Source organism: Lampetra planeri, chromosome 2 (genome assembly GCF_965212315.1).
Source record: "Lampetra planeri chromosome 2, kcLamPlan1.2.h2, whole genome shotgun sequence".
NCBI lineage: Eukaryota > Metazoa > Chordata > Hyperoartia > Petromyzontiformes > Petromyzontidae > Lampetra > Lampetra planeri.
The window spans coordinates 9,412,205-9,438,058 of NC_136108.1; the positions used below are offsets into that span (position 1 = coordinate 9,412,205).

General features: G+C 46.4%; 1 protein-coding gene across 1 annotated transcript in view; it reads left to right on the forward strand.

Moving 5' to 3' along the window:
• The window catches only part of LOC144727224 (von Willebrand factor D and EGF domain-containing protein-like), a 64,767-nt gene that overhangs the window by 22,735 nt on the left and 16,178 nt on the right, over positions 1 to 25,854 (forward strand). Inside the window, exons 5-22 of the mRNA XM_078605900.1 lie at positions 700 to 935; positions 1,076 to 1,165; positions 1,367 to 1,511; positions 1,816 to 2,051; positions 3,366 to 3,439; positions 4,755 to 4,858; positions 4,901 to 5,073; positions 6,185 to 6,399; positions 8,049 to 8,866; positions 10,065 to 10,295; positions 13,018 to 13,154; positions 16,277 to 16,423; positions 18,147 to 18,251; positions 18,751 to 18,865; positions 19,015 to 19,274; positions 22,873 to 23,092; positions 24,614 to 24,751; positions 25,458 to 25,604. Of these exons, the coding sequence (XP_078462026.1) occupies positions 700 to 935; positions 1,076 to 1,165; positions 1,367 to 1,511; positions 1,816 to 2,051; positions 3,366 to 3,439; positions 4,755 to 4,858; positions 4,901 to 5,073; positions 6,185 to 6,399; positions 8,049 to 8,866; positions 10,065 to 10,295; positions 13,018 to 13,154; positions 16,277 to 16,423; positions 18,147 to 18,251; positions 18,751 to 18,865; positions 19,015 to 19,274; positions 22,873 to 23,092; positions 24,614 to 24,751; positions 25,458 to 25,604 (3,591 nt within the window). The remainder of the gene's footprint in view (positions 1 to 699; positions 936 to 1,075; positions 1,166 to 1,366; positions 1,512 to 1,815; positions 2,052 to 3,365; positions 3,440 to 4,754; positions 4,859 to 4,900; positions 5,074 to 6,184; positions 6,400 to 8,048; positions 8,867 to 10,064; positions 10,296 to 13,017; positions 13,155 to 16,276; positions 16,424 to 18,146; positions 18,252 to 18,750; positions 18,866 to 19,014; positions 19,275 to 22,872; positions 23,093 to 24,613; positions 24,752 to 25,457; positions 25,605 to 25,854) is intronic.

Consider the following 25,854-nt stretch of genomic DNA (forward strand, 5'->3'; position numbering starts at 1 on the left):
TCCTTGAATCGAATTTGAATTAACAATTCGCGAGGTAAGAGGAATGAAATATTACACCGTGCATAATACTGTAATAATACATATTTACCCGTTCATTGATGAAAAAACTAAAATTACTTTGGAACAGAATGTAAACAAATTTTTATCGAAAATATGCTAAAGAAAACTTCCATAGAAAATCCTATGTTCATGTCCCATAGTGTCATGAATACAAAACACTTCTTTTGCTGCCTTCGTGTAATGGTTGAGTCACAGGTTCGATCTTCCTGCATGGAAGTTTGAGACAATGGGTGAGTTTCTTACATCCCCCCTCTGCTGTGAGCCAATCAGCAGGTCGTCCGTTATGGGGTGACGTGTGGGTACTCCCACCTCTTTCAAGACATCCAGCCACTATGGAAGAGTAGGCCAAAATACACTCTGGAGGGATTCTCTAGATTTCCCTCTAATAAAGGCCCTTTGGCAAGAAGTTGCATGGCCATGTATTTGCAGGTCCGTACGTGTACCTTTATCTTTTCCTTTCAGTGTCTGTTGTTGTTCATGAATGTCAACAACCGTGGTTGTTAAACACCAATTGCTCCATGTAAGTATGGTTCACGAGCACAGCTGTGATTTCATAGCCGTGCTCGTGGTGGTTGTTGCCTCTACCATCGCTATTGTGACCACAGAGACGCGTTCATAGCTTCCTTTGTAACTGCACAGCCACGCTTCCCACCCTGCCGTCGCCGCCCGTCGTGTCGGCGGAGCGAGGCTCCGACAGAGCGCTGCTCCTCCGGTGCTCCTACCAGCGACCGACGGAGAACGCCACCCTGGGCTACGGCGTGTCGTGGGTGCGCCTCTCCCAATCGGGGCAGCGGGAGGAGGTGAAGCGCGAGACGAGCATGCAGACCTTCTCTTTCCTCGAGGTGGATGGAGTCAACGTCGTACTGGGCGACACGGTAAAGCACCGGGGTTTGGTTGATTCGCACCGGGCTTGGGAAAACCCTTTTATGTTTTCAGTAGCATTGTACTTTTTTTTTCTGCCGCCCCACCATATTATATTTTGACTTCATCTGTTTTCTCTGTTTCTTCCGTGCAGATTTTCTGTGGGGTAACGACATTCTACCTGGACTTTCCAGAAACCCAGGGCTCACCTTCTGTCAGTGAGGGCTTCTTTGCTGGGATAAAGGTATGTCAGCTAAAGCTGGGCTATGCTGATGGTTGGCAACTCTCGCGTCATAGCTACTTGTATTTGCTGAGAAAATAACATCGGCGCATATATTTTTGGTGCAAGACCCCACCCAAAGCCACCAATCGAAGTTACTCTATCACCACAAAATACGAGCCCACAAAGGAAGCTTTGTTTTCTACTCAATCTGGGCTTGAACAGATGAGCCCGAGCAGCCTGGAGGTGGCCGAGGATGGGGCAGAGCACGAGCTGCGCGTGGAGAGCACCGTCCCACTGCCGTGCTCGCTGCACCTCGGGCCGCATCCCTCCTGCCGAATCGGTCTTCGCCTCGTCACCGAAAACCAGGGTACCGAATCTGAGTTAGTACCCCCCCCCCCCACCCCCCGCGGTCTATACACGAGGCTCTTTTGTGGGATCTAAAACAATTAATTCGTAAATTACCTGCCTGTCTAACAAGTCATGTTGAGCTTTGCTATTGGTAGTTATGCAAACTGTTTTTTTCTTTTATCAAAGGTGTCTGTGCCATGGACGTGCCTGTGTTGACCATTATGGATGTGAAAATTGGTTGATTAGTGACCAACGATGACCTCTTTATTCTGCTTGTCTCACATCCCTTGTCCCCAATTGGCCCTGACCCTCCATGGTCCTAGACCCACTGGACCAGATGCCCGTTGAGGTGGCTCTCTCCAGCTGCGAGGTGGAGTTGGCCCCAGCGCTGTGCCCGGACGGACTGGCCTGCATGTTGCGCCACCATGCAAGCGCACGCGTGCACCTCAAGGCCGTGACGGATTTTGCCAGGGACGGGAATCGCGTGGCCCTGGTCCACATTCTTCCCAAGCATTCTGGGAGCCCTCTCTGGGATTCGTACAAGCCCCGGCCTGTCACAGTGCGTTGTGTTTAAGTCGAGTTCTTGGAAAACATGTGATTTCATTTGATCCTTATGGCGGTACCCCGGGATACCAAATAATACAAAATGGCCGAGGCAATTAAATATTTTATTTCTGGGACACTATTTTTTCCAGGGGTGTACTAAACTCCACGACTGGGGTACCAATCAATCCGAAATCAGTGCTACTCCACGATGTCGAAACGCCAAACATTAGCATAAAAATCCGTTATCGACAAATTCCACTTTGAATAGTGCATCGCGTACAGCTCGTCGAGATGAGTCGATAGCCGCATCGCCGACCATCAACAGACTAAAAATCACTGCATCGCGGACATTATGCGAGAGCCGGGGTACTATGGTACCCAAGGATACCGCCATAAGGTTCATTTGATAAATTATTAGACTAACAAAAGTCTCTTAATCCATTAGTCTATGAGACCTATGGACTTATTTTTTTCCACAGAATGTTTAAGCAGCAAATTCTGCAGAGTCAGACATGTTTAACAAGTTTTACAATATGTGTTAAAAATACAGATACCAGGTGGCCAGGTGGCTCAGGTGTCAAAGCACTGATCCGGCACAGCGGAGATCCTGGGTTTGCATATAGGTTTCATCCACCCATGATTAAACGTGGCTCTGAAATGTCGTAAAGTTGTTGGTCTCAGTCTGGTCACCAATGACTGCAAAAAATACATTGCAGTATATTACATTTGGCAAAATTCTTGTACTGTGAATAATATATTAGTTTCAGTGGCATGTGCAAAATATTTCTTTGTAGTGTGTGTGGGAAATTGCAGCACCCACTCGTGTGGATAAAAGTGGTCACTTAAAATTATCTCAGAATTAATTAAGTGATATCTGCTTCCACGGGCTGTTCTCGATGTGGGGTTATGCACTCCTCTGCAAGAGTTCCGAATGGACACTTTGACTTTTGACATGGTTCCGATTGCACAATAGGAATGGGGTACAAGTCTCATGGAAAATACATTTAACAATTACTTAGTCTATTAATTTAATAACCCGTAGGGCATATACAGTCAGTTCCCGTGTCGATACTAAAGATATCAAATTGACCCAGGTGGGCCTTACACTGAGCCTCTCATTTGGAAGCAGCACTCAAGACTCTGCAAGTTTATAACATAAACGAGGGCCCTGATAAGCAGTGATGAACTGTGAACATTATTGAACATTTGAGTAAGGCAGATTTCAGATGTAAGAGACTCAATATGGTTTAGCCAGCATGGCAGGTGCCTAATTCCACACAGATTATAATAAGCAGTTCGATTCTAAAATAAATATTTGTATTCGCAGGTGACGGTGAAGGATGTTCCAACAGCCCACTGCTATGCCATGACGGACCCCCATGTGGTCACTTTTGATGGGAGGTAGGGCATCAGGAAATCTTTTTCATTTCACTTGTGCTTTGTAGTTTGATACAGCGGAAACGCATTTATATTTCAAAAGTATAAAATGTAATCCAACTTTAGTCCGATTAATGTTGAAAAGAGAAAAAATGCCCTTCGTGTAAAATTTTCAGACATTTTCCACGTGTGTCACAGTCTTTTGTTCATGTGGGGTTTGCTTCTCGCCAAACAGTCAGCTTTTTCCATTGACTTGTTCTAGCAGTGTGTTACACAGATGTACCCTATTTTATAGATTTTTACTCTAGGAAATTAAGACACGGCAATGTAAGTGTGACACGCGGCAGTCCTATCTCAATTCAACAGCTCCTTTACTACATTAGTATGTTGAGCCCTAGTAAACCCATTGGAATAACTGTACGTAATTATGCACGCTTAAAATTCCTAATTTGTAACGTTTTTTTTTATGAGGTTCCCTGAATTGCACTTGCACCCCTCTGGGCTTGCTGCTCTGAACTGAGCCTGGTTCCCCCCAGTGCGGCGAGTGGCATCGCCTGCCTCGCACGTTTAAAATCATCAACCATTTTAACTAATCAACCGTTTTAACTAATCAACCGTTTTAGCTAATCAACCGTTTTAACTAATCAACCGTTTTTACTGATCAATCAACCGTTTTTAACTAATCAACCATTTGAACTAATCAACAGTTTTAACGAATCAACCGTTTTAACTAATCAACCGTTTTAACTAATCAACCGTTTTTAACTAATCAACCATTTTAACTAATCAACCGGTTTAACTAATCAACCGTTTTAACTAATCAATCAACCGTTTTTTATCAACCATTTGAACTAATCAACCGTTTTAACGAATCAACCGTTTTAACTAATCAACCGTTTTAACTAATCAACCGTTTTTAACTAATCAACCATTTTAACTAATCAACCGTTTTTAACTAATCAACCGCCACCTGAGATTGTCGCACGGTCTAATCACGGTCGAACCCGTTGCTCAGCAGTTTCACAAGAAGCTGGATTGCATCAATACTTGTAGGGATACATCTGCAACGTCACCAGTGTGTTGCTTAACACCAGGTGATGTAGCTTTTAAGTTTTTGTGTTAAGCATCGCAATTTAACACGTAGGCAGGTCGAAAAAAAAAAACTTTACAATTCGCCAAACATGTATCCATCTCTCAAATCGATTAGCACGGTTGGCTACGTACGGTGCGAAATAAGTTCAACGCACATACACACCTACGAAACAACCTAAATGCTGCTGCTGTTGCGGGCGGGCTCCGCGGTGTTGGGCACTGAGATGGTCTCCCATCGCGCTCGCAGGCGTTACGAGAACCCGCGGCCGGGCACGTTCGTGCTCTACCGAAGCTCGCGACGCGAGTTCGAGGTGCACGTGCGGCAGTGGAGGTGCGGCTCGCGGGGGGGTGGTGGGCCACGGCCAGGTGACGGCAGGACGGGAGGAGGGGGAGGAGGCGCGTGCGTGTGTGGCGTCGCGGCTCGGGAGGGCCGTGACACCGTCACGTTCGACATGTGCAGCGGCAGTTACCTGGAAACGCGACCACACCTGTCGCTGCGAGGCGCTGGCCCCGCTGCCTCTCCCGGCCTCCGCATTGCCGAGGCTCGGCAGGGGAAGAAGGTCACGGTGCGTTCCCATCCCCCCCGCCGCCGCCCCTCGACGACATGGTCTGGGCTTGCACCCATTGTTTGTGTAAAATGCACAAAGTGGCCACAATTTTGACCCTTTTTTGAGTTGGTGAATTTGAGATGCTGCTTGGTGGTGTAGTGGTTAGCATATTAGACTTGCAATCCAGAGGTTGCCAGATCGATTTGATCTCCAGTCAACGCCAGTTGAAACATTGAGCAAGTTTCTTAAATGCTGTGATGTTATATTCTCGTAATTATACAATTTTAATTGTAAAAAAAAATCAATATTAGCGGACTTTTTTAAACAGCTGTTCAAAAGTTATTTACTAATTTATCTAAGGATTTTCAAAGAAAGAATCAACCACAAAAATGATTCGCTAGGTGTGTGTCTTAGACTGCCATATATGAATTAGAAACTGTGTTAATGATAAAAAAATAAAGTCATGAGTATGTGCTCCATTATATCACTCTAGTGACATCATTGCAATATCCCTCCCTATTTTTTTAATACATCAATGACACCACTTGGGTGCAATGGCAGAACACCTGGCTATGATTTTACAATCTATTTTTTCATTAATGAAATTTGAAACCCATGTATTTGGACAGCTTCGGGCACACAGCCAATATGTTTTTTTTTGTAAGATAAGAGACGTTAGTTTACTTGGTTCGCAAATTTCTTATTAAATCTGATATAAAGTAATTGGTACAAATATTTGTGATACTACATTGGCAGTGGTGCACAAGCACAAATAACAAACACTCAACACGTTCATTAATAATACTGACTTCAAGGGGAAAACACATATGATGAGCAAAGTTCTGGACCATGGCCCGTACTATGAAGAAGAACCAATGGCCCCTGCTATAAAAAAGAGCCATTGACCACAACCTCATCTATTATAAATATATTTTTTTCTCCTCTTTAGGGCATTGCTATTGACTCAAGTGCTTTGGTTTTTACAGTTATTGTTGAGCACCGTGCTCGCTTCGCACGGCTCTGCTGTAGTCCGATGAGCCCATGGGCTTCAGTGGACCTTTGCCTTGAGTCGTGGCTACGACCGTTGAGAAGCTACCCCAACCCTCCCCCCCCCCCGTCCCGCCGAAAGATCTCGTTCCGCTCGGGGGCGTTGGTGCGCGCCGACGTGAGCGACTGGGGCATGAGCGTCATGGTGCGCGCGCCCAGCCGCGACTTCAACGGCACGCGGGGCCTGTGCGGCACATTCGATGGGGACCCGGCCGGCGACTTCCACGACGCTGTGGGGGCGCCGCTCCCCGAACCGCCACGGCCCTCGCAGCCTCGCAGCTTCATCGAGCAGTGGAGGTACCCGCCGGGGCCCAACCGGTGTCAGCCCACACTGAGTCCAAACAATTGTTGCACTGTAATCATTGTTTTTCATTTTCTCTTTGGCAATGACCAATTCAACTGTAATACGTCTGATTGAGCCAGACCTCGAAAGCTACGCAGGATTGAGCCTGGGATAGTGGCTGTTCTAGATGTCTGCGGGGTTACGTTGAGAGCAGCAGAGTGCAGTAAGGAAAAATCAATTGTTATTCTGTGCTATTTCCCCACTTCTATGCTTTCTGCTTTCACCAAGCCAAACTGGCCACGACACGAGGGTGCTTTCGTCCGGCAGTGGATTGACAATAGGGCTTTGGATGGACTTCATAAGTGTAGTGCAGCACATTGTCTGACAATGAGAAAAACATACATTTTATAGATTTGGTTTGTTTTATTAGACCGCATGGGTGAGTATCAATCACCATCATGATCAGGTATCATTTCCTACTGTTCTCTCGTGAACCTTTAATCTACAATATATATTTTTTAATCGAACATTGGGTGACAAAAGCAGCCAGTGACCTCTGCACAACAACAATTCTGTAATTGACCATCAGGAATGAAGCGTTTCTCAAAAATTGCATAGCCTTCAATATAATTCGGGATGCTAGAATTCACTGCCAAATTACCAAGTTGAAAAAGCTGCACATTGCTTGAACTGCTTCTGTATATCTGTGAGGCAGGATGTTTAACGTGTGGAAATATTTGCACAGAGCGCCTGAAGAAATTCACAGCATGCTAATGTACATGAACATCAAAGCTATACCCTCTGATAGTTTATTATAAGTCTGGAAGGCATAATAAATAATTAACCCAGTCTCAATCTTTATTTAAACTTCTCAAGGAAATATTTCTAAAGAAGAAGGGGCTGTGACCCTCCTCTGGGAGTCTGTCGATGATGTAAACGCCATTGTAGCACGGTTGGCTACGGACGGTGCAAAAGAAGTCCACCGTATATACGTACAGACGGGATTCCCACAACGTGGAGTATCGATTGGACAACTGTGGTCCAATCTCTCCTGTTTATTGTCGTCCACACTCAGCGTGGCATGCTCAGCTAACACGTCCTGCTCTACCTGGTAGAGAGCAACTCAGACATCCTCAATGATGCAGCACATCTCACTCGTCGTAAACCTCATGGAAATAGATGTAATCCATAAACTTAACGTCACAATTATGTATCTTGGTGTGGTGGCTTAGGGTCAACTTATTTTATTTTATATGTTGTGTTTCAGAGATAAGCAATTATTATTTTGGAACAGCAAAAACATTTTTATAAATTGACATTTATATTGTATCCCTTAAAAGGCATTCGCTGTCAGCTGAATTGCCTCTGGTGCTGCTGCTCAATGGTCTTGATGGGTGGCAACTGACTGTGCACTTCACTGTTTGTTCCACTCCATAGTTGCAGGTCGAACTTATCTCGTGTATGCGGTTTGTGTAGGAGATGAGCACACGTTCAAATGTGATTTATGACAGTTTGCAGTGAAGGGAGAAAGGGTTGACTAATTTTAAGTGAAGTTTGAGGCTGTCAAGATTTCCTAGCAACTGCTCACCAAAATAATATGTGCATTCATAATGGTGGTGATGATGACGATGAGCCAGCCGATTTCCTGTTTCTCATTCTGCAGAATTCCAGCTGGTGAGAGTCTGTTCGACAAGAGCGCCGTGTCGCTGGAAGATGAGAAGCCTCGCGATTACTGCGACTGCAGCAGCCATGCGTCTGCAGGGGAGAGCGCTCGCAGCTCGAACATCCTAAGCGTCTCTCCCTCAGAAGCGACGACTCGCCCCGGTGCCTGCTCGGGCTCGGCCGACGTGGACAGCACCAGCATCGTGCCCGGGCTGGACGTGACGAGCGAGTACATCAGCTCGGCCGATCAAGACCGATTCGATGACAGGAAACGGAGGAGAAGCACACGGCATAGAGAGGAAAGCACGCCGGAGCGTCACCATTTTGATCTCATTGCACCTCAAAGGACACCTGTCCCGAATAATAATTTAAGCACCGAGGGTTCGACACTCCGAATGGACTCCACAAAAAGTCCTCGGTGGAGCGCCAGGTTCTTGCATCCGGACAGGCTGCGGAAACACCGGCCGGGGGCAGCGAGGGGGAGGAACGTGACGTGGACGTCCCGCGCACGGCGTCAGCCTCAGTACTACGAGCTGCCACCACCGTACCCCTTCCAGAGCTTGAGCCAAAGCGACCTGGAGAGCCTCAGCTACTTCTTCCCCGATGACCACGCCCCTGCGGGAGGGAGCGAGCGAGACAGCGACCACGCTGAGCCCCGTTGGCCGACGCCACTGGGAGGCCTCAGCCAGAGCCGGGCCCGGGATGTGTGCCACTCGGCGCTACTCGAGTCCGGTGTGGGGCGAGCGTGCGGCTCGCTGCTGGGACCTGCCGTGCTCTCTGCCGCCGTCGACATGTGCATTGCGGACCTTCGTCTCAAGGGTGAGCTGCCTCCAGCAGGCCCCACAACCTCCAGTCTATGTGTATTCATAAATAAAGAATGTGCGCTGATTCTGATTGTGTATGTCTAGCAGTGCTCGGAGGGACAGGATGAGTCCCAGTCGCTGGTAGAAGTCCTTCTACTGGCTACCTTCACCTGGTTTATCCCACTAACAGGATGTACTGCACACAAGCAGCTACTTGGAGGCACACTAAGAGTTGAGTGCCAGTATGGAATCAAAACATAAACGGTTACCCCACAGGATGGAGGTGCAGCTAAACCAAGGGTAGAGGTGCTACCCCATTGACCACTCCATACCACCCATTTAAAATAATAGTCAAATAAAAAAACATTACTGTTTTGTGAAGGAAGTGTACGGGTGTTTTTACTTTTTTTTTGCCTCGATTGATGTAGGCTCATTTGTACAATGAATAGTGTGACACTGACAGCTAGGAGGACCTGAAGTAACCCTAGCTGAGATCATTTGCCGTCCTTTCATACCAAGTTGTACGATAGCATGAATACACATCATGAAAGATTGGTTTCAAAAAGCTTCTTTGTGCTGAAGCATGTTTCAAATTATTTGAGTATCTGTGCTGGCCATTATGAAAAAAATTGGACGTTTGCCAAATACTATACACAACCCATATATATTGTCCATGTGGCCAAAAATAACTTGAAAAAGAATATTTGCAGCTTTTAGATAGGCTGTTACCCATAATGCTCCACAACAACACATAGAGCTTGTCTACAATATTGCTTTTGCATTGAACAGGGCCCCATTGTTTAGATGGAGTGGTCTTGCTAATAACATCTGATAACCCAAAAACATTTTTTAAGCAATCCTGACTGCTGATGATGAGACCCAGAAGTTTGAAACTAGTATTAAGTTTGATTGTTTAATACATATATATAATAATCTGAATGTTATTGCTGGATAACTTCGGTCTCGAAAGCCAATAAGCTGATAGACTATTTTAACATTTTTTAATAGAGTTCTGCTTATATATGCTTTTCATCAAAATCATTAGCTACGGCCAATCCACTGCTGGATGCAGGCCTCCCCAAGCCGCCACCATCCATCACAATCCTGCGATGTAATAACCCATCTGCACATGAACCGATGTCTACTCCTCAATGTGGACATCCTCCAACAAGTGGTAATATGCATTAACATTCTTTGTTGTTGCTTCAAACCAGACGACCTCACTTGGGAAGACGCCGCGCTGCCGTTCCTGGAGAACGAGTGCGAGCGGCGTTCGCTGGAGTTGCGGCTCTCACCCGAGTGGGGCCCTCGGGGGGACCACCCCCCCATGGACGTGGCGTCGGCTCTGCGCTGCCCGGCTGCTTGCAGCGGGAACGGCCGCTGCACCGAATGGGGCTGCGTATGCCTCGTCGGCTTCAGCCACTACGACTGCAGCGTGTCCAACAGTGCGTGCCGGCACGCTCCATAACCATAGCCAAGGCCTTGTAAAAGAAATGGGTTTTTTTTACTTTTTTACGATGCCAAAGAAACGTGTTGAGTTAGAGTTGACTCCCGAAATGGTACGTTAAATATCGACTGATATGTAGTTTACGATTTTAGCTTTTTCTAAAACTTTAAATTATTATATTAATAATTGCACCCTTGATTTACCCAGGAATGCCTCACTGAGTCTTAAGATGCTTTGCAGGATGTTTCTGCATTGAGATATTAGGTGAATTTCTCTGCAAGGTCAGTTGCTATGTCTAATTTCCGTATCGTGCTTTTTTACATATGTGTATACTACTGTGCGAATTGGATGTGCAGTTGGTATTGTTTTCACACATTTAGGCTCACAACTCACCGACCTGACAGAACGTGACAGCGATGGGCCATTAGCTGGCCCACGAGGCATTCGCTCATACAGCAGGCAGCCTTAACTCCAGGGCAATGTTATTATCACTGAACCACTGCACATTTACTACGAAAAAGATAATAAAGTCCTTGTTTTTCTTACAAATAGGCTTCATTATTTTACGACTCGCTCGATATTATTTTATGAGTCGCACGATGTTGTTTCACGAGCCATGTGTGGCGAAGGAGAGCTCAATTAGGCATTGCGAGATACTCTGGCGTTGGTGCGGTGCTGACGGTGATGAGTGCGAGATGGGCAGTGGTACTGCAGCCGGATGCGTTCGTTTATGCCTCGTGCACTCTTTGAAGCGAAGGCAGGAAGCAGATTAACCCAGGCCCCCTGTCAGACGGGATTATTCCAGAGGCCTCAAATCCATATCCCCTGCCTTTATTGAACAATCGCAACCAAAGCCGACCGCGGGGGCCCTGTTTTTTACTGAGTTAAAAGAGACTTTGCAGAAAATTGTACATGTTGTAAGCCGATTGACCGAAGAGCTATATTTACATACCAGCTATCGTGCAACGTGAGGTCTTTGACATGTCACTAATGCACACGGATGTCAAATCTCACACAAATAGGGGGAGCATGTGCTCTATGAATGTTTCATGACACTGTAGTTAATATGAGGGAAAGGAAAACCTATGTGTTGGTTAATGTGACTCATTTTAATGGACGTGCATTATAATCGGCACTCAATCTCAACGACACAACACTCTAATACTCAAATGAACAATCATTTAGCATCGTTTACAGCATTTGTCAATCCACTGCTTAACAGAGGTCTCTCCGTGCCTTTGTGTCATGGAGATTGTTGACCATACTTCACCCTGCTGGTCAGTGTTTTTGGTTGGTGAAGTTGAGGTGGGGGGGGGGAGGTGCTGTGATCAGTTCAGATGTCAATCCCCACCGATATTAGCCACGGCTGGGGAATCAAACCCAAGTCACGGGGTTCATAGCACTAAGTGCTCACCACTGTGCCACTGCTCCACCCCAATAACATGTCGTGTATACTGTTGTACAGTCGAACCCCTCTAAACGACGGTAATTGGTTCCACGATACCAGCCGTTAAGTGATTTGGTCGTCAAGCGAGTATAGGAAATATATGTCAAAGGCTTAATTCGTTCCGATAGCATCTAAAGTTACTCTTTTTAACCCAAAAAACGTACTTTATCATATTTATTAAACAATGGATATGAATACATACAGATACTAACAACATTGTTAAATAACATGTTAAATTAACTCATAATATACGTGTAGAAGTGTGAATACTGTGTGCAGCATACGTATGTGAAAATAGATAGTAAATTAAACTGCAAGCAATGTGAGAATATGAAACGTGTGTGTGTGTGTTGAAAACCCCCAGACCACTTTGCCTCGAGTCGCAGGGCGTCATGAGGACAGTATTTATGTGCATTTCGGGGGTTTTATACTTGCACGATGCGGTAATCTGGAGATAAATCTTTCATATAATTACTTCCAGAACTGGAACCACAATTCACTTAACCTCAGAGATAGCCCTGTTCCCCGAAATCAGAGTCTGAAAGAAGGTTTTCCACAAAAGCTGATAAAGTGGGAATTGATGTTTGGAAATCAATATAAATCACATAATTAGGCTGAGTTAAAGGGGACCAAGATACGTTTTCTGCAGCCAGGTTCTCTCGATGTTCCACTGCTCTTAATTGTAAAAAGTTTAATACCTCCGATTATCACGGTTGGCTACGTATGGTGCAAAAGCAGCTTAACATACGTGCAATACTACGGCATATGCCACTGCAATAGGAAAGACACTTTACCACTGACCAAATGAACACCTTGTTGCTGTCTGTCTCTTTGTTCCTCATTTGAAATGTCTTTCTCTACAAATTGTTATTGCGCGTGTTTACGCAGAAAGGGCTGAGTCTCGTGACTCTTTTCAAGGAGGATCCTGCCAAGTTTTCACAGTTAGGGGCAATGCTCGCTATGTATATTCCAATTGAATCACTTTCTGGTGATTTTTTTAATTTGGCAAATTTGGAACCTGTCACCGGCACACAGTCGTGGCCCGCTCTTGCGAATGACATAACGGGATATTTAACGTCCACTGCTACGTGATATATATTTTGCTATTTACATGTCACATGCCAACCAGTACATAGGTATCCCATCTCAAGGGACTGTGCCGGTTAAATATTGCAAAAAAATAAAGGAATCTAGTTCGGGTGATTTTTGGGTCATGTGACACGCATGCAATGATTATTTGTATTCTCGCCCCCCCCCACCCCCCACGATGTAGCACAACCCCCTGAGCTCTCGGACCTGGAGAACGGCGGACTCTGCGATATCCGCGTGTACGAGTGCAACACCGTGCGCGCCTTTGGCTTGGACTTCCACGACTCAGCCGACCTCCAGTGTCAAACCACCAAGCTGCAGGTGCCACGCTTCTTCCACCCTACCACCCCTGCTACTCCCCCCTTCACCAATCGCCGCTCGTACCATAAGAGATCCCCCATCACCGCCACCACCAGGGACGACGTCGGTGAAGCTCGTTGTTGTGGAACGTAAATCGCCGGCCGGGTGAATGCCTGCGATTCGCTCATGTGCTTCTGGGCCCCTGTAGGCTGTGGTGTATTGCCGACCGACTCTTATTTCCTAAATAAATTACCGCTGTTTGTGCGTCGGCGTCTTGAGATGCCGTCACTTAGTTTGCTACATCATCGTCATCATCGGCCTCGGTCAATCCACTGCTGGTTCAAGGCCTTCCCAAGCCACTGCCATTTCGCATGGTCCTGGAATGTACTAATCACTTTGCACACAACCTGATGCCATTGCTCTATCTGCTTGGTGGATGTCCTCTCCGCAGACGTTTCATTCCTTGGCTGCCACTTCGTCGTTATTGTTGATCGTCGTCGTCTTATCATCCCCTCTGGCAAAGAATCCTGCCCAAGACCACTTCATTTTCCAAGCAGTTGTATACTTTTTGAATCCAAATTGTACGAGTGTATTGGACAAATTCACGAAATAGGCCACGGCAGGAAAAGGCACCAAATGTTAATGTCGAGCGTGCCACAACGCTCAACCCGCACGAGGCTTTATAATTACCTGGCCCGGCATGTTTTGTCCGGGTTTACGTGGAAATTATATTTTAAAAAAGCCCCACCTCGCTATCTGATGCTTAAGCTGTGCGCCTCCGTGTGTACGGCCACGGCGCTTAATGAATGTGTCAATCACGGGGCCGTCGCGGGGCCGATAACGGCTGCGCTGGCACGGCGGCTTGATGAAGAGCGCTTTTGGCGTCGCTGATGGCGCGACGAGGTGGCAAAGATACCGTCTGCCGCATTCGTCTGCCGCTGTGGGGACTTTCTCCTCAAGGGGGGCGGGGAGAGAGAGAGAGAGAGAGCCAGCCAGCTAGGATTATACGAGCTCGAAGATAGGAAACGAGCAATTACTCGCGGGTCAGCGGCCGTGTCAGCAGGCCATTGTGTTTCTAACAATTACTCCTCGGTGATTGTTCCATGGTAAACAGGAAGTGAACTGCCTTGCCAAGTGAAAGCAAAACAAAAAACATTCATCATCATCAATCATCATCATCGGCCATTCTCGTCACGCTGCGGGTGCCTCTCTCCGCTGCTGCGTTGCGCTGCGATCTCCCTGTGCTCCGTCTAATTGGTGACCTTGTTTTCTCACCTTTATAACCCCCCTTTGTCCCTTCGATTTGTGCCTTTTCTCTCTCTCGCTCTTGACTGCCTTTTCATGAAAAGAAGTTTCACCCAACGGTCGTCGGCCAAGTACACCTGGGTTTTCCTTGGTCATTAGCGTGGCACGTCTCGCGTCGTTTGTTCGTACGAATGGAATCTCTTGACAGAAATAATGGGACTCGTCTGACTCCTGGTTCGTTGCCGTGTTATTGGAAGGAGTGCAGATAGAGTAAATATTTGCTAAAACAAGTGTTTAGTTATTTTTCTTCATCATCTCTACCTGAACGTAACTCACCAAAGCAAGGACAGTTATGTTCCAAATGTTTTAGTCTTTAATGTACAGCCTTGTTTTTTTCAGATTGTTATTATTACTGCTGCTTGTTTTTGCACTCGAACGTGGTTCCAATCACATGTTAGTTGTTATTGTGGGATTAATGGTATTTGACATACATGCCAGGATGATGTACTTCACACTGCTGCTTTGTGTTGATTTACATAACGGCCACTGAAAAAACAATACAACAACCATACATTACATTGGCTGACTCCACACACTTCACGACTACAATATGAGCTTAATGCATTTGAGGTCTCACCACGACACTGGTATGCATGTACGATCCGTAAGTGTACATACTGCCCTTGGGAACCCGCGCTTTATCGGTGACGACTATACCAATTCCAGACAATCGTGTGCAGGACGGTTTGTGAGAAGAGCTAGGATTTGAAGGGTGACCTGCAGCACGGACTGTAAAACATGACGTGTGCTTTTCCTGGTCCTTGCCGTATTTATGGAACCGGCTTTACGCTTATCTTGAATGCAGATGTATGAGGTCTTGATGAATACATTTTAGAGGAAATTAAGATTTGCCTAGGGGAGTTCTAAAAAACACACAGGTATGAATCTCATTTATCCATCTGGTTTTATGTGAATCATAACGGAAAGCAGACCCTGGAGAAATAATCCGAATCACGTTCATTTTCCTTGTGGAGTATGCGATTTTATTGCTGCCATAAATTTTGGAACACACCAAGCAGCAGTATGACTGTAAATTGCTCCCAGCGCACACAAGGCATGAGAGAATGGAATTCCTATTAATGAAGCGTAGCTGTCCTCAGTTTGCCATACCCTATTGCTTACACCCATACACGGGCATAGAGTGTATCTCCATTCAACTTGTACCAGAGTCATACATCTGAACTTTACAAAAATGCCTGATAAAATGGGCATGCTTTGGGCATAAAGTATAAAAATCACATTTGCAAACATAAACTACTTTGTTATTGTAACTGCACTATTGTGTTTATGATTACATATCACGTTCACTCTATATTTACCCAGTACAGTCCCCGTAAGTTGTATTGTCAAAATATAGATTGTGATGTTGAACTATAACCTATGGTTTCTCAAATAAGAGTCATTGCAATGTACCAAGGTGATTTTTTTCATGTTAACCATTTTTTTCAGTTCAAAACCATATTTGTTAATCAATTCAACTCAAGTTATAGCTCCGACTTTTTTAATGTTTGTCTGTACATATCTCATGGTTATGTTTAGAGCAATCTTAATTTGAATCAGCACTCTTAGCATCACTTGAGACCTGTTCGTTATCATCAGGCATGTGCAGTGTGTAACGACTTAATTTACTTTTTACCAGACACGATTGGTAAATACGGACACACGTGACGCATCGCGATCGCGATCTCAGCTATAACTGAGATCATGAACTTGATTAAGGACTGGAGTTCGGCAAGCCCAGCAATGGCCAATATTTGGGAATTAACACGGTCTCAACGTTGACTTTACGATGAAGACGTAGAAGCTATTATTGAGATTGCGATCTTGATCCGTTGTAGTTCGTGGACGGGGAGTGGATACTGGGGGAGCCAAAAGTGACCAAGGCCTTGTTCCTGAGCAGCCGTGCCGTGGACTGTCAGCTACCGACCAGTGAGCCCATGGACATGTCCATTGGCGAGACTCCAATTGCTCGCTACCAAGTCAGGGTACGTACGCCAATGCTCACACACGATGGCGTTTCACTGGGTTTTCATTATATTTCGCAATGTTAGTCTTTGACCTGTAACAAAGATGTGTATTAAATTACCCCACCTCCTCTAAGTTGGTGGTGTTTTCCACTTCGTCTTACAACCGGCATGGGGAATATCTTCATTACTGAGGGCTAAACAGGACTTTCATATACAGTAAAACCTTGGATTGCGAGTAACTTTGTCTGCGAGTGTTTTGCAAGACGAGCAAAATTTTTAAATGAATATTAATTTGATAAACGAGCGAGGTCTTGCAATACGAGTAGTACGTGTATACGCTTTGTCTGCCGAGCGTCACGTGATCACAACTGATATACGAGTGCTTTGATATATGAGTGCTTTGGATTACAAGCTAGTTTCCAGAACGAATTATGCTAGCAATCCAAGGTTTTACTGTACCTTTGGTGGACACACATTAACACACACGATTCAGCCACGTATGTCACTGCACGAGGGCCCTTGCAGTGACATCGGTGAGTAGACATGTTGAAATTATCAACACGGTGTTGCCAGGCTGAAAATATTTCCACCTAGTACCGTACTCGTTCAGCGCGTCTAACATGCTTGAAGTGAGGGATAAATATCGATAACGAGCTGTTTTGAAGTGGTAGGCCTTAGGTGGCAATAGGCCTTATGAACTGAAGTTGCCTGTAGTATACAGCTGAAAAAACTTTGGTTCCCTGCCTTGCATTGATTATGGCCTCACGCAAGTGAGTTTGAGCGGGTCAAAGAGTGCTTTGAGAATACGCCTGAAACATGCAGGGCCTGCAGTCGAATGCGACTGCATGATACATATGATGATACTTCTATTCATTAATTGCAATCGATCTTTACAAGCAGCTTGTTTGGCATGGGTCCTGGTGCGAGGAATGCGATGGGGCCTCCTGTCTGTCCACCTTCCCCCCTTTTTGTAGCCCAGAACCCGGATCTCTCTGGCCCTTGGGCCCAGTGCAATTGCACTGCCTGCAAACTCGTTACCCGTGACAATGATTCTTACTGCGATGATACATGTGTCGTATTTCGCATGTCAGAATGTGTCATTTTAAAGGATATATGTTGCATGTAATCGATTCACATAGATGATGTAGCCATTTGAGGCGCTTCGTTCACCATAATGTAAAACACATAACAATTCTTCACGTCACAAGGCAGGCGAATTGGTTCTGCCTGTCAGGGAATTATTGCCGAGTTGTTTTAGCAAGGGAATGGCAAAGCAGAATCACCTCAGCATCACGAACTAAAAAAACATGGCAGAGTACATTTTAACTTAATGGTTATACAATTATGATGTATTACTTTAGCCGATATTTTTACCATGGTTTGAGATCGGGTATATAACCCTGTCCTATGCCAACGGTGACCCGAAATTAGTATTTGGTGCATTGTGTAAACATCGCCAAAAGGGATTCAAAGGTGTGGTGCTAGCCACCCAACCCCTGTACCTTGCCAGCCTTAATAGGTGCCCGCTAACAGCACTTGCCCCAAAGTCTGTAAAGGCTATTTGGGGGATCTTTGTCTTTGTGCCCAGAACAGGCGTGAGTACCCCTGGCGATACATGTGCGTGTGTGTGTGTGCACGCATCCAGCAGTCTACATGGTTATATGGGTCACCTTTGTGTGTGTGTGTGCACGCATCCAGCAGTCTACATGGTTATATGGGTCACCTTTGTGTGTGTGTGCAGGTAGCCAATGATGGGCTCACCTTCAGCGATGCTAGAATCCTGACGCTGTATGATGGTGTTTGCCAGAACTGCAGTCGGAGCCCAAACGGCCTTTGTAAGTTGAAGGTAAACGTTTTCTCAGATACAATTTGTTTCCACCTTCAGGAATTTTGATATGAAACTTTGAACTTTTGAGTATTGCTTGTTGTGGTAGTTTTTTTTTTAAAGTATAAATAGTAGTAATGTGTAATATAATGCAGGCGAGACGGGTTTATGTTATCTTAATTAGACGTTATACAGTACTCGTGAAGACGCTTGTTCCTCAGTGTTGCTGGCATAACACATCACAAGACAGAAATGGTATTGGTAAATAATTCAGTCGAATGCTTCGTATCTTTAGAGATACATTTTGATGCTTTTTTAGAGCCCTGTTTAACTGGCAGTGTTCGTCCTTGCATTGTGCTCACACATTAAGCACAACAGCAATGAGCAACTATCAACGCTGGACCATCGTCATTAACATTGGTGCTTGTTATGAACATTGGCCATTGAGTGCTGGAATTGTTGTGATTGGGGCCCAGCTCTGAGTTCCTATTGACCGAGCTGAGGTTGTAACCGCTGGCAGGAGAAGACGTGCAACATCGACGGGCTGTGCTATGGCGAGGGAGACCCGAACCCCACCAGCCCCTGCCTTCAGTGCAAGCCCGACGTGTCCAAAATCACCTGGTCCATCAATGAAAGTGAGTGCACACGGTGGCCCAAAGCGCTCGGGCTTATCACACGACGGAAGACGCGCTCTCTCGCACAAGCATGCGGAACCCTGCAACCTCTCCCGGCGATCGCCGCGTAAACCTCCGACATCCCCTCGTGGCCTCTTTCTCTCTGACAGACAACCAGCCGCCGCTGTTCCAAGCATCCGGCGAGCGACTGCAGACGTTCGTCGGGGAGAACTTTGTGTACCAGCTGGCGGCCGTGGACCCTGAGGGCTCGGCCGTGCTCTTCGTGCTGGAATCAGGCCCCGACGGCGCCACGCTGTCTCCGGCCGGGCTGCTCATCTGGACCGTGCCGCCCGCCCGCCGCGACCAGGCCTTCACCTTTGCCTTCTCCGTGGCGGACGAGTGCAACGCCAACAGCAAGTACCTCGTTCAGGTGCCACTTTGCACGCAGCGGCATCCCCGTGTGGGAGACGGGCGGCCGAGGCATCGGATGAGTGGGACAAGTAAATTTGAGCCCTCTGTTTACACTGATTTACATTGCAAACTAAAGGTAAATATCACTTAAAGTTATTTTATTCAACCGGCCACTGGTTTCAAATCACAGAGGGTGAATGTCCATTCCAAGTCAACCTTGCTCTCATCCATAGACGGCAATAACCCGTTAAGTCAGACATGTAAATGTGGTCTTTTTTGCAAAGGTGACCTAGCTTGCATTGAACATCAAAGATACGAACCCGGCGACTCGAGTTCAAGTCCCGTTCACAGCCAATACCAGTGACGGTTATCTGAAACGATCCGGGGCCTCCCCTAGCTTGACTCAGCCTCAAATGAGGACCTGGTGTGGTGTGTAAACATGACCACTAGGGAGACAAAGGTGGCCGGGCGCCGTGCTAGCCACCCACCCCTCATATGCCATGCCAGCTTTCATAGGTGCTCGCTAACAGCAATCTGTATATGTGTGTCTTGCATTTTGTTGGGAGTGGTAGAATAGCGCACTACAAACCCAGAAACCTGAGTTCAATTCCCGATCATGGCTAACGTCAGTAGTGAATATCTGAAACAATCCTTGGCCTCCTCTAGCTTGTCTCAGCCTTAAATCCGTATCTAGTGCGGTGTGTAATCATCAGCTCTGGGGAAACAAAGGTGGCCAGGTCTTTATAACGATAATAGGTTATTTGTCTCTTAAGTTTGCTTGCAAGCACTTATCCACTTCTTCTGAAATTTAAGTCATAAAAAGGGTATTTCCTTTATGCATTAATTAAAAGTATAATTTCAAGTCTGTAGGCCACTTTATTCCGATGTTGACTTGCTCATGATGAAATCTGTGATGTTGGCAGGGGCATGTGCTAGTCCCAGTGAGTGCTCACACAGCAATATCATAAATCTTTTGCCTGGCTCAGTGCCGCTTACCTGCTGAGCTAAGAGGTGGGGCACTGTGCCATGGCAGAATTACTGCCGGGAAGAGAGTAGCAAACCCTCACTCCTGCTAGGAAACAAATAGTTGGGATTCAGGTTTCAAAGGCTTGTGAAGTATCCATTAATTCGTGGTCAGGTTGAACAGACTCGTGCATGCCAGCTTGTTAGGAGCGTGATATATTGTTTCCCAGACAAGTGTCCCGCACAGTGGTCCTTCCAGCGGTTAAATCCAAGCCGCTGTTCCCAGATAGAGGCACCCTGGTAATCGTCCTCATCGCACATGGTTGCGCCGGATTGAGATGAGCACGGGCCTCTCTTCTCCAGAGGCATTGACTGTTGCGAGTGACCAGCTGGAGTGGAGGGCTCTACGATCCCTTTGCTATTCAAGTGCAATAGCAATAGTGGTAGCAGTAGGCGATCATGGCCTGAAATTAGTGACCAGTGTAAGAAACTGTGGAGGAATAAAACCACACATTGCATTCCCCACCCAGCCCAAACTTGACATTTAGAGGAAACAGAATTCTACAAGCAGTTTGTGGCTCTCTGGTCTGTCAGGGCCTTCAATGTAACCAAGCCTTGTATCCTCCATATACGATTTTTTTTTAAATATGAATGTTAACCATTGCTACATATATAATGCTTAAGCAAAGCTTATCCTTAAAAGAACATTTTGCAAGCTATTACTTCTTTTTGGAAAAATAAATCATTTTTATCGTGCTTCGTGCCTGCCAAAGAAAAACTAAGAAAAATACCGCATATTTCCACTGGGGACTGAACCCAAGGCCTCTGCGCATGTAAAGCAAAACGTAATAACCGCTACCTCATGGAACCTCGAGCGGCGCATCACAGACCCCCGCTGTCCCTCCTGCTCGTGCTCTGCTGCCCGCAGAATCTGTACCGTAGTGCCGGATTGAATTCCATCCAAATTCAAAGCACGCCTCAGTTTACATTTTTCTTGTAAAAGCGCAGAATTAACCTCAGTCCCCAAAAATGGCATGGCAAATAACGTTGACTTACAAGCAGCTCAATTTCACTGACTGCCTTCATTGTTGGCGTGTGCACACATAACTCAGCTACAGTTTGAGAATTCACTGCGGCGAATAGAAAGAGATGGAAGGGTCGATGGTAGAGGATACTTTTTGTTAAGCGAACACGCTTGGTTAGGGTATCGCTTTACTTTTTGTCAAGTGAATGTGTGAGGTGTATGGACTCAGTTTGGGCTGGATAATGTGCCTAATTATTCCATTTAACGCCACATATTGTATCGTCACTGCAGGCTTGGAGTGGCCTTCATTCAGCAGTGGATTTGTCCATGGCTGATAAATGGGGATGAGTTGTGTAATATGATAAAAGACGTACGTTGTCGTTTTGACTGCGCGTGGCTTTGTTGGACCACCGTGCGAGTGGAGCTGACATACTCAGCAGTCCGGCTGGGAGAGTAACTGCTCTCCATTATAACATTTTATCTTCACGGACTACAATTTATTTGTTTTGCTTGGATGGATTTTTTCCAAATATAGCAGCAATGTTTTGTTTTCGAGTGGGGGCGAGGGGACCCTGCGATATTTCGTAAAAATATTTCTCTAATCATGCTAAATGATTGTTGATACTTTGCCTTCTTGGCTGTGTTCAAATGTTCTAAATAAAACCTCCACTATATGATTATTTTAATAAGATAATTGATACATGTCCTCAATGTAATTATCGTGGCTTTGTGTTTCGTTCTTCACGTGACTTATGCATGCTGTTGTGTGCTATTAATTTAACTACATTCATTGTTATTATTACGTGCAAACTTCAAAACATTGTTTGCAGTGCACTGTTTAAGTCGGTATTCATAGCATTTTGCAGGCTGATGTTAATGTTAATCATGGAACAGTTCATGCTTGAGTATGGGTGGAAGTGAGAGAATGTGTGCTGTGGCTTTAAAGAACGTTTTTCTCCACATACACTTATCCTGATTGATGTCACGTCATGAGACAAAGCATCCATCCGCATTTCCGACAAAGCAGTCCAATCCTTTGCATATAGAGTGACCCACATATGTAGATGTCAAAGAGCTACCTTTGAGATCTCTTCAAGGGACTTGGTCCACGCAGTGGAGGGGCAGTCCTTTCCCACCTGCTCTATCGTATGAGAATAACGTTCATCGCATGACATTCAAACCAATTTATTATAATGTACTTTTTTTGTATGCAGTCATAGGTGACACAGCTGAGACCATCAACTCGCTACACTTAAGAACCAAGTTTCATCATCGGCATTTTGCTTCTTTGTTTTGCACACATGTGTGCATGCGTTTGTGTGTGGAGAGCGGCGGCGTAGCGATTAGCGCGCTGCGCTATGAACCCGGCCACCCGAGTTCGATCCCCGCTCATGGCCAACACCAGTAACGATTAGCTGAACCGGTCCTGGGCCTTCCCTAGGTCGACTCAGCCTTAATTGAGTACCTGGTGCGGTGTGTAAACACCGCCACTCGGGCGTGGTGCTCGCCACCCAACCCGTCGTGTGCCGTGCCGGCCTTCATAGGTGCTCGCTAACAGCACTTGCCCCAACAGTCTGTTATGTCTATACAGGGGATCTTTGTCTTTGTGTGTGCACACATACGCGCGCAGGTGACGGTGCGTGCCTGCGAGTGCGCCAATAGCGGCACGTGCATGACGGACGTGGCATTTCCTCCGGGGAGCGGCGAGTACCTGTGTTCCTGTCTACCCGGTTTCCGTGGTGCCCGTTGCCAGGACGACGTGGACGAGTGCCTGTCGGCTCCCTGCGGCCCCGGGCGCTGCGTGGATGGAGCGAACAACTACACGTGTGTGTGTCCACCGGGATACCGTGGTGAGACGAGGCCTCGGCCCGCATGGCCACCGCCATTCAACGACCTGCGTCACGAGCGCGGACACAGAGATGAAAAGTGGTGGCAATATGCCCGCAGATCCACGTGATGGAAAACTTGCCCATTCGTGGGTTGACGTTATTCTTATCCTTTCCATTGATAGGGGGCTCAAATGCCTCGGCATCTCAAATTGCCTAACATCGCTTCTCAGTCACAGGGCTCAGTTTTACTGAAAGGAACCAGGTACCTGTAGGATCGAAAATAAGCAATGCACAACCTATGACCTTTGACAGAGGTCGCAACAAAAAACACGACTCCACTGCATTGTACGCGTATCTCCACGCATGTTAAACATTGCTGCGACACAATTGAGCAGACGTTTTCTCTTGAGTCGGGAAGGCCTCCCTTGCACTGCGCATGAGCAAGACTGATGGGTGCCCTTCGCCCACAATGGATGGTGGATGGTGTCGGGCATTGCTACTGCCCCAATGGCACTGGGGACTAATCGCGGTGAGGGCTATTGTGCCTCTTCACTTTTGTAACACCCCCCCCCCTAACCCCGGTTGCGTTGTTAGCAACTAGGATAGATAGCGGCTTAATTTATTTTAGCGAAAAACTTGTTTTGTTTTAAGGGTTTGACAATTGAAATTCAACAGCCCATACATCCTTACAGAGGATGACATCTATCAGCAGATTCTTCCATTACTAATGATATTTAAATAAATAGCCGTGGTTTTGCTCGTGCAGTTTTCCTAACATACGATCTGTTAACATCCATCCCGAGTTAAGCAATTTCAAAAAGAAAACTGTCAGCTTCAGGATCGTTTTAAAACCGCAGCCTCGACCTTCTCTTAGTTCAGGTTTGAAGAAGAAGAAGTAGAATAAAAGTGCGTTGTGCTGCCATCACCATAACAAACTCTGTGAGACCCTGTTCCTTGCAGGCACGACCGTTCACACAGCTGTACACCGGTCGAGGCAGTCTGTCCGCACGCACACTGAAAGGGTGATACACTCCCAAGGAATTCCCACGCTGTGGACACACGTTTCGAATTATATTCACCACGCACCTTTTTGTTTGGTGCAGGTTTACTACTTACAGCAGCTGAGAATAATTTGGTTCCCATTGCTTTCATTGATATTTTTCGTTGGATGCCAAACTGCGTCGTTTCCATTGATACCCACTGTTAGAAGACTTTTATGCATCTCATCCAAAATTCTGCTGCTCCATAAACGATGATTACTTTATAAATGCTCTCCGCAGAGTTGACTAAGTGTTGTACTCAAGCAGACTGTGATTAAATATTTCACGTGCCAGTGTAGGCCCTCTTAATTAGCACTGGGTATGATAATTAAAAAATAAAACCCCTCTTCCTGCATCGAGCCGTGTACCAATTGGAATAGTTTAGAGTGTCAAGACTTACTGCGCTAATACCGACTAATTAATTTTCCTACGCTTCATGCTCCACTTGAGACTAATTGCGCCACGTTGCCTTCGCCCCTACTCCCTCTTCGGCCCTCATCAGGCCCCACCTGCCAGGATGACGTTAATGAGTGCAACCGGTCGCCGTGCTTCCCTGGAGTCGTTTGCATCAACTCGTACGGATCGTTCCGCTGCGGGGACTGCCCATCGTGGGCGCGGGGAGATGGCGCCACGTGCACCCGTGAGCCTCCGCACCTTCCCACCCCATCCCCCTCACCAGCCACCTCACAGGCCCTCCCACAATCTGGCCACAAATGTGAAACATTTATAAAAGTGAAGGTTTTGGTCGAGATGTATTTATCTCGGTGGAATAAATACAGATGGGCTGCAAGAAATGCCTGCGCTCCCGGCACTTTGCTGTTTATTGTTATGGGAACTCGGTTCATCTTGAAGTCATACAAACTCAACGCATTTATCATTAACACTGGTCTGAAATGGCCCTTCTTCATAGTAGAGTGTTGATAGATGTGTACATTTTGGTTATTTGTGCTTGTTCACCACTGCCAACGTATATTTATGAAAAAATTGTTCATCTGAAAGTCGATATATTTTATGACTGCATGAAAACACTTTGTTTAAAAATATATAGAAAATTCCAAGAATGCAGGTCAATGCTAAACCCTATCGTAGACTTTTATGTTCAGTCAACCAAATCAAGATGTGTTTTTGCTGCCGTTGAAACCTCTAAACTTCCAAGGCCACGTTAGCATTGCTGATTAAAAACAAATGCCGTGCGTCTTGCCGAGAGCGCCCGGGAGGCTGTAGGGAATTCCACTCTTGACGCGTCCCCAAGCAGGAAATCATCGGAGCGGCAGCCGCTCTGCTCACGTTAACACGCACCCAGCCTGAATCCACGTCGCTCGGGCGCGTTTTGATCGATCGAGCAGCGCTCGCGGGACCCGCTCGTGTTGCCGCCGGCACTTACGACGGTGGGATTTTGGCTCCCGAGGACGCTCAACTCCCGCCGGCGGCGGTGGCATCATCTGGGCCCCCGCTGGCTGCAGACTCCCAGCAGCGGCGCCCCAGCCCTGCTGGTACGCGCAAACCATATGTCGTCGTGCTGTCGCGGCCCATGCGCGCGGCGTTTCCTTGGAGGCTTCCCGCTACAGCCGAGCCATACGTAACTTTGGCACGATGGCAGAGCAGAGCACGCTCCAACATTTGTCACGCAAATGTAGCCCGAGCTTAAGAACAGAAACCGCTTAACATAATAACTTAATGAATTGCCTGAGTAATCTGATGGACGATAATGATCTTTAAGTGGATATCATTGGTTTCCACACG